The 12,297-nt window shown below is 40.2% G+C and overlaps 2 protein-coding genes across 3 annotated transcripts in view; one reads left to right on the plus strand and one right to left on the minus strand.

Moving 5' to 3' along the window:
* Nucleotides 1–41: 41 nt before the first annotated feature.
* LOC124050974 (galectin-3-like) lies at nucleotides 42–2,813 on the minus strand. The gene is made up of 4 exons (XM_046373976.1): nucleotides 2,019–2,813; nucleotides 1,754–1,842; nucleotides 1,424–1,595; nucleotides 42–653 (listed from the first exon to the last, which is right to left on the minus strand). The coding sequence occupies exons 1-4, from the start codon at nucleotides 2,751–2,753 to the stop codon at nucleotides 495–497; spliced, it is 1,155 nt and encodes a 384-aa protein (XP_046229932.1). The 5' UTR covers nucleotides 2,754–2,813; the 3' UTR covers nucleotides 42–494.
* A 9,070-nt stretch (nucleotides 2,814–11,883) lies between these two features.
* pak5 (p21 protein (Cdc42/Rac)-activated kinase 5) overlaps nucleotides 11,884–12,297 on the plus strand; it is a 56,933-nt gene continuing 56,519 nt past the window's right edge. For both annotated transcript variants that reach the window (XM_046373212.1, XM_046373213.1), the window contains exon 1: nucleotides 11,884–12,052. The gene's annotated coding sequence lies outside the window, so the exon portion shown is untranslated. The remainder of the gene's footprint in view (nucleotides 12,053–12,297) is intronic.

Below are 12,297 nucleotides of genomic sequence, written 5' to 3' on the forward strand. Positions count from 1 at the left end.
ATTCTTCTCTAAGCTCTCTCACACGAACAATAAAAACCTTGGATCAGATATCTGACTAATAATTTTATTTAAGAATCAGCTAACAGAACCACAATAGACCTTGTGGTTGTTTTTTGGCAACATAGATACATATATAATTCTCAATTAGTAGCAATGTAATAATGTTAGAAAATATTGTACACAATAAATACAGCAGCAGTAGCATCTTCATAATGAAAGGGGACGTTTTGGGTGTATTAAATGCATAGCAATGTGCTAGAGCTTACTCTCAACTCATGTCAATATTAATAGTACATCACACACTAACACACTTATTTGTTCAATCTATAAGCATTGTGACAAATAAATTGGAATTAATGAAATAGGTTTTAGTTCTTCTCTAAGATATAGCCTATAGATGGTATTTGTGTAAGTGTGCAAATTTCTTGTCTCTGTATGCATCTCTGCCTTGTCATGTGTTGATTCCTGTACTGCAGTGAGTAATAGTGTGCTTCCTATGGAAGTGTTTCCACATTGACGTAGGTGAGGATCACATCATGCAGGATGTTGATCCTGTCAATCTGGTTAAGCTCTCTGACGCGGTGTCGGAACTCAAACAGTGGGATGTTGTTCACTGCCACCCTGAAGGCCTCATGAGTGCACAGGATCTTCATCTGGAATAGAGCAGAAGACTTACATGCAGTTCTTATTTAGAAAAAAAAAATCATAATGATTTCATTGAGGAAACAGGCAAATCTTCTGATTGGATCAATCAAAAAGAGAAAAAATGATTAGGATGATTTAAAATCAATTCCAGAAACAAAACTTTGCTAACTGGAGAAAAACATAGTGTAAGTCTTTGAACCTACTTGTTCGTGCTGTCACTACACAAAGACACAGAAGCTGTTTGACAGAATTAGTTCTTCAGATTAGTAACCTCTTGGCAAGGCCTGTGAAGCATAATTGTTATTGATGTTATTGAGCAACATGAGAGCCCTACTGACCTCCAGGAGCCCTCCTGCAGTACAGCAGTTCCCTTATCTAGGACTCGCCTGCACAAACGACTTTCCAACCCTTTCCATCTTTTCCAAACGTTAGCCTGACGTTAACCATGAGAAAGTGACCTAAAGTCAGTTAAAGGCACCATGCGTAGCATTTTGAAACATCAACATAGCATGGTAAAGATCCTACCACAAACAAATGAGAGCATGGTTTAAGCGATCAGTAGCTTTCGGTTCATGTTATTTATTTGTGCTTTAAAGTCTGTTATAAAGCAATAGTGTGTTAGTAGCGGCAGACACTGACACTTTGCTCCATGTGGAACATATGTCTCCAAATGAATGTGGTGATGATTTATTGATGCTAACATGCTACACATAGCATCTTTAAGCCTGATTTTTCAATCTACCGACCAGTCTGATTCCTCTTCCTTTCTTAAACTCACCTCAAATGGGCTTCCAAGAGCAAAAGGGAAAGGTCCCTTTAGGTCCCTCTCCTCTGAGCCCCAACGCTCACCCACTTTGTGGTTACGGACTAGCACCTGTTTGCCTGCCTCACTGAAGCGGGGGTTGATGTGAAAGGCAATGTCATTTCCTCTCAGAAAATTCACTGTGAACCTGTTGAAGACCCAAGCCGACTTCAGACTTTCATTCACAGTTTTGTGTATAATTTGTATTTATTTTGTATGAATTTTGCAACTAATAAAAGAGTGTGATCTAAATAAGTGTATAGGGTGAAAATGATTCAGAAGGATATTAATGTACATATAGCTTACATTTTAGCATTAGGTTTGACATGGCCCAAGATGGTCATCATCATCTTGTCATAGACTCCTCGGGCCAGGTTCAAGTTGTATGGCACACTCTAGACACCATGAGAGAGACAATGACACTAAAACCTGAACTGTAAGGAAGCCAGGGCTCAAACACATAATTATCAATCAATATTTGTGCATCTACGCTTATCCATCTAAATCTCACTCTTTCCTGTACATTAACAAAGAATTTAAGAGCAAACCAGATTCTTTGTATTTGACTCACAAGAGGTCCAGATGTGGGTGGAAGCCAGTGTAGAGGCATCATAGATGGATTCTGTCCAGGCCATCCTGACTGTCCTGGATTATAAGGCCAACCAGGGTGGGCAGGCCACCCTGGTACATTTGGATGGATACCTGTAGCAGGAGCTGGTGCTGGGACTGGGATTGGAGTTGGAACTGGAGCTGGAACTTGAGCGGGGACTTGAGCTTGAATTGGAGCTGGTGGTTGGGGAGACTGGCACTGGGTGCCTGGCCAGCAGGGCTGGCAGGGCTGTGCCAGACAGGGAGCTGGAGCAGGAGATGGAACTTGAGCTGGAGCTGGGACTATGGTTGTTGCGGGAGTAGGAGCTGGTATAATGGTCTGAGTTGAGGCTGGGAGTGAATTTGGTGCAGGCACAGAGAATGGAGCTGCTTGTGTTCCAGGCCAGCATGGTGTGTTCGGCTGGCCGGTCCAGCACGTCGGAGGCTGGGTGGCCTGTCCCGGCCATGCAGGGAAGCCAGTTCCTGATGTTGGCAAGCTGGGCCAAATGGTGTTTGCCTGTGGGGCAGAACCAGAGGACGGGCAACTGCCACACAGAGCGTCAGAATGCTGAGAGGGAGGAGGAGAGGGGGGAGATGGAGAGAGAGAAGGATCAGGGGCAAGTACAGAGATACGGGGAAGAGAGAGGGTGGACAGAATGGAGGACACCAACTTGCAGTTGCAAACATGGCCGTTTGACATAAGCAAAGATTTAAGCATTTACACTTAGATGGAAAATGTGGAGTATAGTTGCAATGACTTATGTTATTCTTACCAGTGTAGAAATCTGAGAATTTGATGAGGTACTTACATCCATTCTCCCTGCCAGAACAAAACCACTTTATTTGTTTTATAGTTTGTTTATAATCACAAAAAGAAAAGAAAAAAAAATAACACAGGCAAGAAACTAATAACAGAGCAAAATCATAACATGTCTATCTACCAAACTAAAACAAAAAGCAAAATAAACTGCTTTTTAACCAAGGTATAAAAACATATTCATTTATTTGTTTATACAAGATACAGAACATACACTGCAGTCAGAATAAGTTTTGATGAACTGCAGAGAGAAGAAGTAGTTCTCTAGATGACCACCAGAGGACTCCACAGCTTTTCAAGATGTCAAGGTATCAGCAAATGTTGCATCTGATGATTGTCTGTCTCCACATAGATATGCATTGTTAAGTAAAGCTAATTGGATGCCTGAGTCATGCAGAAACATAATGGCATATTGATTCAGGGTTATATCAGTGACTTATGTGCTCTGAGAAAGGAATGTGCAGTGACAACAACGCTTTGCTGTCCAGACCATACCACAAATATATAGCTGTTCTTGTGACTATTCAATTACCGTTACTCCATTCTTCTTTGCCAACTGCATTGCTATTTCATTTGCCTTGTTGATGTTTCTTATTTCCCAAACTTTATTTATTTTACTTCAAAAATTAAAATAATCTAATGCAAAAGATTCTGTGTCATTATAATTTGAAGTATATATCAGTTAATGGAGATTAGCTCAGTAGCCTTAACATTACCATTTAACCAACATAAATCACACTGATAAGCTACATATACACATGTACATGAAGTGAAATTACTTTCTCATATGTAGGTAAACACACCCTTCACTCTAGCTCAGAACCCAAACTGGGAATGCATTTTTTTTTCCTGGTTCTATGAACACTAATACTAGATGCAAAGAACTTTTTTGGTTCTGATCCACAGAAATATAAAATCTTGTACAAGCTGCCTCAGATAGGATAAAGACTGGAAGTTACCTTTTCTTGTTTTTAACCCCAAGGTGCACACAGGAGCAGGCTGCAGGCCGTGGTGTAGTTCAGGTGAATCAGTCAGCTCGAAGCCAAGCACATCGAAACACTCTTTTATAGCCCCAAACACCCTCACCACTTGGCCACTCCTCACCTCATTGCTCCACTATCAGAAAAAACACCACACCCTCACATGTCACAAAACATATGTAAATAAGACATATGTTAGTGTTACATTTTTAAATGTGTTTGCTTCAGGTTATGTTTATTGCCTTTTCCCCAGGAAACTGCATTCCCAGACTTCAGTTTGTAATAAAAGATACAATGGTCTAATAAAATAAAACTAAATGGAAAGAAGTTGAGAAAAGATTGAAATAGTCAAACTCTAAGTTGGAGAGAATATCAAAACACTGAAATGTACAGATTTTGCAAATGATTCTCCGCCACACACTGACAACACAGGGGTGTGTGTTTGTTTCACTGTTGAGCAGTCATAGGACTGTGTAACGCTCATACCATATCTGTCTAAGCCTCACAGAGTAACACAATTAAAGCACGTAGACAAAGAGGTCAGGACTGTTTTCTATATGCTGCAGTGACTCAGGCACTGACAGCCGAAAAGTCAGACATTACAGCGTGGTTCACCCCAAGGTTAAGTCAAAGCATTAGGTTTGGTTGTCAGTGGAGGTGTACATGCTTCAGATTTACTGTTTCTCCATAGACAACTGTTGAATGAATTAACAGAGGAGTCTGACCTCTTCCAATGTTAAAGTATTGATATAAGCAGCTTAAAGCATTCTGGTATTTTTGATACAAACAGGATTAAACTCAGCCAAGTAAATCTACACATAATCATTCAATAAATCTCCAGGGCAACAGATTCATAACAAATACACTCACGTAGGTGGATTCACACAGTTGCACTGGTTGTCCTCACCATTATTAGATTAGGCATCATCTGAGCAGAAAAATGTCAGAAACTGCACAACCTCTTAAAATGCTGAGACTTAACCCTCCAAGAATTCAGCACCTGACATTTATCAAACTGGGTGTTCAATTTTAAACTCTATTTGGAATGAAAAGCATCTTTTATATGGCAAACAATGGGCACAGTTCACAGTAAGTCGAGGAACGAGTCAAATGGCTTCCAGAGTTACTGAATGTGCCACAAATTACTGCTGCATCATATGTGATCATTAAAAAAGTAGGGAGCCATCACATAGTTTTCCTGTACCCTGGCAAAAGATGATAAACGAGTCCACCCATCAAAATTAGTATTTAATCCAACAAGAGTCTATTTTATTTCCCACAGGGTGCTTTTCCAGTGCATTTATCAGGGTAAGCAGGTTTTTGCATCATCAACATTTACAGTATACTACTTTGAAAAAAAATAAGTAAAAACATATTCACACCTAGACCTGTTAGCAAACTCTGTATCTAATTACATTTTTATAGTGCCTTATGGAAAGCACTGGGAATATCTTTTAATTAACAAAGTTATCAGGAAAACTTTGTCCTGTGTTCATAAATGTAAAAGACACAGCAGAAACAAAAAATGATTTTTTCAGTCCACAATATGTTGTACAGTGCCTATAAAAAATGTTTTTATAAAAAATTTATTTTATAAATGGAATCATTGTCATAATAATTTGACTTATTTTGTTGTTTTCTTTATTGTCAAAGTGAAAACAGATTTCTACAAAGTACTGACATTAAAAATATATAATGGAACCTTTTTTCTGAATTGCCTAGACTGTTCTTTTGTCTGCATGGTGTAATTGCAGACATGAATAGTGATTAACCAGTGACTGGACCTTCCAGACACATATGTTTTTGTACAACAATCAGTTGAGACACATTCATTGCACTCAGGTGATCTAACTGTGATACTACTAGCACCAATTGCCTGGACCTTTGCTGAAGTAGGTCAGTCACTTTAAAGGGGATAAATATTTATGTATTCGCTTATTTTACATTTTAGATTTTTAATTAACTGACATTACTTTGAAGACGTCTGTTTTCACCTAGATATTAAAGAGCTTTTCCAAAGGTTCATCACTAGTGGTGGGTACTGTGTATGTAGGCTATGGCTATTTCCTGCGTTTTTTTAAGTTTAATTTTTCTGGTATAGTTTCTATTTTATTCAATTCTTCTTATTCTTATTCATCCTCATAAAGAGACAAACTATGGCAAATGTCTCATGCTGTGACTGCTGTATTTTATTTATGATGCGTGAAGAAGTCTGACTCATCGGAATATAAGCCTACATTTCTGATACCAGTATCTATAAAGATCTTTCTAACTGGCTAACACTCTAGTTTACTGGGATATACCTTAAATTTCTGATACAAAGATGCATTAGCTTGTGCGCACACACCCACACAGAAACACACCCTCATTATTTCTTCATAAGTGTATAAGAGCACCCTGTAGCCTGACCTCAGGAGGCCAGCTGTGGCTCACAATGCAACACATTAGGCAAGTGAAGGGTGCGGCCACATAGGATTATTTGGGACACTGGAGCCTCTGGCATTGTGGGTGTTTGTGTGTGTGTGTGTGTGTGTGTGTTTGTGTGTGTGTGTGTGTGTGTGCCTGTGACTGTGAGGCAGCACTTGAATCTGTTAAACTGAGCATCTTGGCTGATTAGATCCTAATGTCTCATCATCTCCTATAAGCTGTTGTAAGGCAAATTGTGTCGTTCTTTATTGTTTTTTTTAATTGCTTTTTAATTGTTTCCAGGATTAAATGATAAGCTGACAAATGTTCTTCATTTGCTCATGCACAATAGGGACTATTGTGTATTACAGCAAACATAGAAATGTGTGAAAAGTACAACAGCAGTAATTATGTAGTTGTCAGTATATTGTTCAAATGATCCACAACATTAAAACCACCTGCTTATATTTTGAAGGTTCCCTTTGTGCTGCCAAAATGGCTCTCACCTGCAAGGGAAAGGGACACACAACCTCTGGGGGTATTTTGTGGTTGCTGACATTGGACTGTTGGATCCTTTGGGTTCTGTGCGTTGAGGGTGAGATCTCCGGGTGGGAGGGTGGATTCAGCTTATTCTGGTGCATCCCACAGATTCTCAATCAGGTTGGGATCTGGGGAGTCTGCAGGCATTGCTGTGGTCCTTGAGACATTCCTAAGCTGTTTTTGAAATGTGACAGGGTACATTGTCCAGCTGAGGGAGGCTAAAGGGAAGAGCCGTTGCCATATGGGGGCAGGTGTGTCAAAGAACATCCACATGATTGTCAGAACCCAAGGTTTCCCTGCAGAACATTGCATTATAAACAGCTGATTAAAGTTATTATCAATGTTGTAGCTGATCAGTGTATATATCACTATATCAAATAAGGCTGATGTTTAAAACAGCATGACATTTTTATTGAGTAGCACTTAGAGCTCATTATTTTTATGTTAACCCTGTATCAATCGATGATGTAGAATGAGGTCACACGTGGTGATGAACTCTCAGAAAATTATCACCTGACTTCAGTGTTCCCCTCACTTTATGAAGTATTTTAATGTCAATACAAGGTACAGTACAATGTTAGGGGTTTCCAGCCTGCAGTCTTACTGCTTTAAAGGATGAAATTTAACTTTAAACTGATGCTGATGCTCTGGCCTTTGGGTGCATTGTGTTCCTCCATATCAAAGAATCAAGGCTTCACCTCTCACAGCATACTTAATGCTTTAATCAGCCTACGGTATTGACAAAATTAGACATATCTATGATAAAAATCAGTCATTGTGTTCCTCCATCATATTCCCCAGCTTTAGATGAAGCTTGCTGTGATAATATAAGAAATTGTTTTACTTGTGCCACATATTGTCATAAGAGATTTAGTGCCAAGAAACAATCCAGAACATTTGGTTCATGGGTAGTGTCCAGGTTGGACTGTCAGCCTGTCAAGAGCTGGAACTGGCAACACATGTTTCCTCAACCCTTCTATACACTCAGCCCAATCTGTTCTTATTGAATAATGCGATTTTCAAAAAAAAATAAAATAAAAAATGAGACATGTGTAACAAATATATTTCAAGTGGTGATTTAAATTAGAGAGTAAATTACAATTCTTCATTTGAGTGGATGTTGACCATGTGGTCATGACATATGCTGTCTGATGGGAGAGGGAGTAATGATGTCACTTCTAGGAGATCTCCTTTTGTAGTTTCAACCAATGAGGGAGTTGAGGGAGAAAGAGGCAACCGTGAGGCATGCTGCTGTTAGGCAGAAGAGAGCATCCTGGCAGGAGAGGGACTTTCCAAAGTGACAGCGGTGGCATTAGCCTCTGATAAGCTCTGGGCCTTGTTCCAACACTTGTAAACTCCATTCTGCTTCTATTGATGTATCCCCTTATCCCCTCCCCTTCACCACTTATTTCCTGGTAAAGGTGCAATAACAGGTCAACTGTAGTATAAAATATACAGTTTTAAACTTAAGCCCCCACATTAGGTGAAACGTCTGAAAGCTCACCTGTTGTCAAAGGTGTGGTTCTGTATGACATAGTGAGTTTCAGTAACCTGTGGCTGTGTGTCTCAAGATGTGTTTGTGCCTTCAAAGAACCAGTGAATAAATCAGACTGAATCAAAGATGGCATGCAAGAGAGAGTGAGGGAGATGGTTTCAAAGAAAATGATATCGCTACAGTTGCCATGGGGACAGCGTTTTTGCAGAGACCTGAGTGTGTTTATGTGTGTATTTTTGTGGGTGTTAAAATTAACATCATTTCTGGACCACTATGAGCTCAATTTAATATCACAAAGGAGTATGTTATTTACTCAGAGATGTTATGATTTAGGGTTCAGACATAACCAGCAGGTACTGGAGCAACTTAAGAGTTGTACACGCTGTAGTAACTTGTGTGTTCTCACAATGCACCACTAGATGGAGATGTCAAATCCTCCCAGAAGGTCATGAGGTAAGTAGTTTTTGTTGCATGAAAGACAATAAGATTGTCTGAGTCTGTACTCATATAAATCTGTAGCTTTCTTCATGTGTTCAGTCATGTGCACAGTGGACTTCAATAATGACCATAGCCTTGTTGTTTTAAAGGTGGATGGTTCAAAATATCCATACAACATACTCCTACAGTATCTCATGCAACATAACCAACTTCAGCAATCACGTTTTAATCATCTGAATAAGGTTAATTCAGTGCTTCTGTGTCAAGCTATCAGCTCCCTCCACAGCTTTGAAGGAACTCTTCAATGACACCTTTCAAGAGGGTGGCTAGTTTTCTTCTCAAAGATATTTTGATCATCACCTCACAGCTCTTCTGTATTATACTACAAAGTACAATGTTTTGTTTCAGAGAAGTAAAAAGATTCATATTCACAAAATATGTAGTATATTGAACCTTACTAAAATGGAACCGGGAACCCCCTCCCCTGTGTAGATATCCGAAAAGACAACACATTCCCATCCTGTCCATAAAGCCCATAATAACTGTACACAGCCTGGAATAGTCCTGAGCTGGAGGGGTGTTCCCTACAGTCCTGGTCTCACATTTCCAAGGTTTTTTTGGGGGGGGGGGGGGTGGGGACACATAGAGGACTAGGACAGTGTTGTCACAAGAGGATACGGAGCAAGAAAAAGTTGTAGCAATGAGGAAGAGTGTATCTGTTTGCCAAGAGAACGCCTTCTTTTACAGCATCCATCTATGGTGATTGTACACATGTTGAACATATGTGCAGGGAGATGATTTCTGATTCGTTCTATATGCGAGATATGGGGAATTCTGTCTCCACCAGAATGACCAACTAGTAAAAAAGAGAAAAGAAGATGTGTCCTTGTGAACAAGTAGGATTTATTGGGGTAATAATCTTAAGAGAAGTACATGTGGAAGCAGGTCCCTTATTAATTAATAAGTTGTCCATCTTTAATGGTGTGGCCTGTTGGACAGGCAGCATCACTGCGCAGGACAGAAAGAGGCTGGACAGAATGGTGAGGAGGGCCGCCTCAGTCCTGGGCTGCTCCCTGGACTCGGTGGATGAGGTGGATGACAGGAGGATGATAGCCAAGCTGTGGTCCATGCTGGAGACCCCCTCCCACCCCATGCAGGACACTCTGACAGCACTGGGCAGCTCTTTCAGTGACAGACTGCTCCACCCGCGCTGTGTGAAGGAGAGGCACCGCCGCTCCTTCACACAGCGCGGGTGCAATAATTAATCCATCCACTAATCATAACTTGAGGGACTCTAGAGTAAATGGTATTTTTCTCTTCTGCGTTGTGTACAGCTGCAGGTACTTGTTTCCTGTGTATTTATTCTTCTTGAATGAACATCCTTCCCTTATCCTTGCATGCTTTGTACTCTCTATATCCTGTTTGCTGCTGTAATACTGTAATTTCCCAGTTATGGGACTAATAAAGGATTATCTTATCTTATCTTATCTTATCTTAATGGTTCTTTTTAACAACAACACAAAGAACTAGATCTTGGCATAACAATGGAAACTCAGCTCTCTGCCTCCTCTCTTATTCTCTTTCTCAAGTTAACCAGACAGGCAAAGACAAGGACTTCCCTGTCACAGCAGGAGAAACTGACTCATGCTCTTGCACATTTACTTAAGGTAGTCTAGGGAAGAGCCCTGTGCTAAGATCAATGAGAGCTGTGACACTGGCAGAGCTGGCAGAGGAGGTTATGCTGCATGTATCCCTGATGCTCTGGGGCTACAGTCTGTGAGGAAGAGTTACATGTAGGCTATAAGCAGAAAAATGTGCTTGCACACCCCATTCAGATGAACTGAAATAACCTTTAACTGACACTTCTTAAACTGGATGTTATGTAACAGTATTAATAATATAAAAGTGTAATGAACAATCTTTTTTTTTATATACAATTGACTGGTCAAAGCTTAGGTCCTTTTAGATGAGGTTGCTTTTGCCAACCACCAGCAGCCTTCCACCTGGGATGGCAACAGCTGGACCTCACACTTCACATTCCTGTAGCTGTTGTACAGTGGCAGCAACATTAGCACACTCACAGATGAGGGCTGGGACTGCCGAGCTAGCCTTTGAAAAATATTGTTAATGTTGTTTTGCTTGTGTTAATGTGATTGTGACATTTAACAAAGCTGTTACATGTACTGTTAAACTGATAAAAAGTTAATTTAAATTTCACATTTAGCAAGGCCGGGTTACAGTGCAGTCAGTGTACTCAGGCAGTCACGCCTTTTAAAGGAGAGACTTCAGCAATTAACGACTTACAGCTAAGCAAACTCTTTCAGTTATTTTTTCATCAATTATCACTAAGCTAGATTACCACCCCGCCCCCCTGTGAGAAAAAAAAAACAACATAAATTTGAAAACATATTTCCTTCCACTCTAAAATATAAAATGTTTTAACACTTATGGATTAGCTTTGCTTAGCTTTTTGTTACTGTTAACAATAATGGTTTACAGTTTATAGTTATATTTAATTTCCTTTCAATTTTTTTTCTCAAATCACACTATTATTTCTAGTTGAAGTACTACAAAATGTTTTTGCATATCTGCCAGAAAAAAACAAGTCTCAAAACGTGTTTAATCAGAAGGCTTAATTGAACTCACACACAAAGGTGTACGTATAATAGGCCTAAATGGTCAAGTTATTTTAGAGACAGAAAAGTTTGAGAAAGACAATAACTGTCTAAGGTTAGTTTGTTTTTGGGACATAAAGGATAATGGACATAAGACATAATGGACATGTTGGTTAAATTGTGGAGACGGGAAAATGGGATGATGCTGTGACAGGAGGAGTGATGGGATGTGTTGAGAGAAAGAAAAGAAACAATGTCTGTAGGGTAACATACGTTTGAATTTGTTTTATATAAAATCAGAATCTAATCTACATTGATCTCTTTAAATTGCTGTATCATTTATTGAATTGCACCGAAGATCATATACGGAAAGAGATCTGAACTGTGTTTTCACCCTTCCACACTCCCAAATGGTTTTATTCCAAATGTAGGTGAGGACCTAATTGAGGTACAGTCCGTGTCCGTGGCTGAAACCTGTCCTTGCTCTGCTGCACAGGTGCTCTACATATCCAGAGCGCTCTCCGCCCTCTCCGCCACCACAAACTGCGCTCATTCGCTCTCCTCAACAGCCCGGATGTAGCGCACAGGACCGCACAGTCCTCCTCTCAGTGATAATAACATGGCGCTGGCAGACACATAACGGTGCACACCATCACAATAATATCCACAATAACAGACCAAAATAAGCGACGGGACATGTGAGCTCTTCGAGCCCAACACAAGCAGGTAGGTGCGGGGTATTTTATTCGACAAACGCGCTTGAACGATGCGATTTGGTCAAAATGTGGCTGCTGCTTCTTGTTGCAGGGGGCAAAACGCGTTCTGGAAAGGCGAAATGCTTTAGTTTGTGTCTCTCGTCTCTACGTCCGCGGGTTAAATGCCTGGCACTGAAACAACAGTGTCATCCAGGGCTGGCTTGTGTCGCTGCTTACGGTGCATCCGTGCAGAAATAAATCTGTCATTTTGTAGTG

Source organism: Scatophagus argus, chromosome 19 (genome assembly GCF_020382885.2).
Source record: "Scatophagus argus isolate fScaArg1 chromosome 19, fScaArg1.pri, whole genome shotgun sequence".
NCBI classification, from domain to species: Eukaryota; Metazoa; Chordata; class Actinopteri; family Scatophagidae; genus Scatophagus; species Scatophagus argus.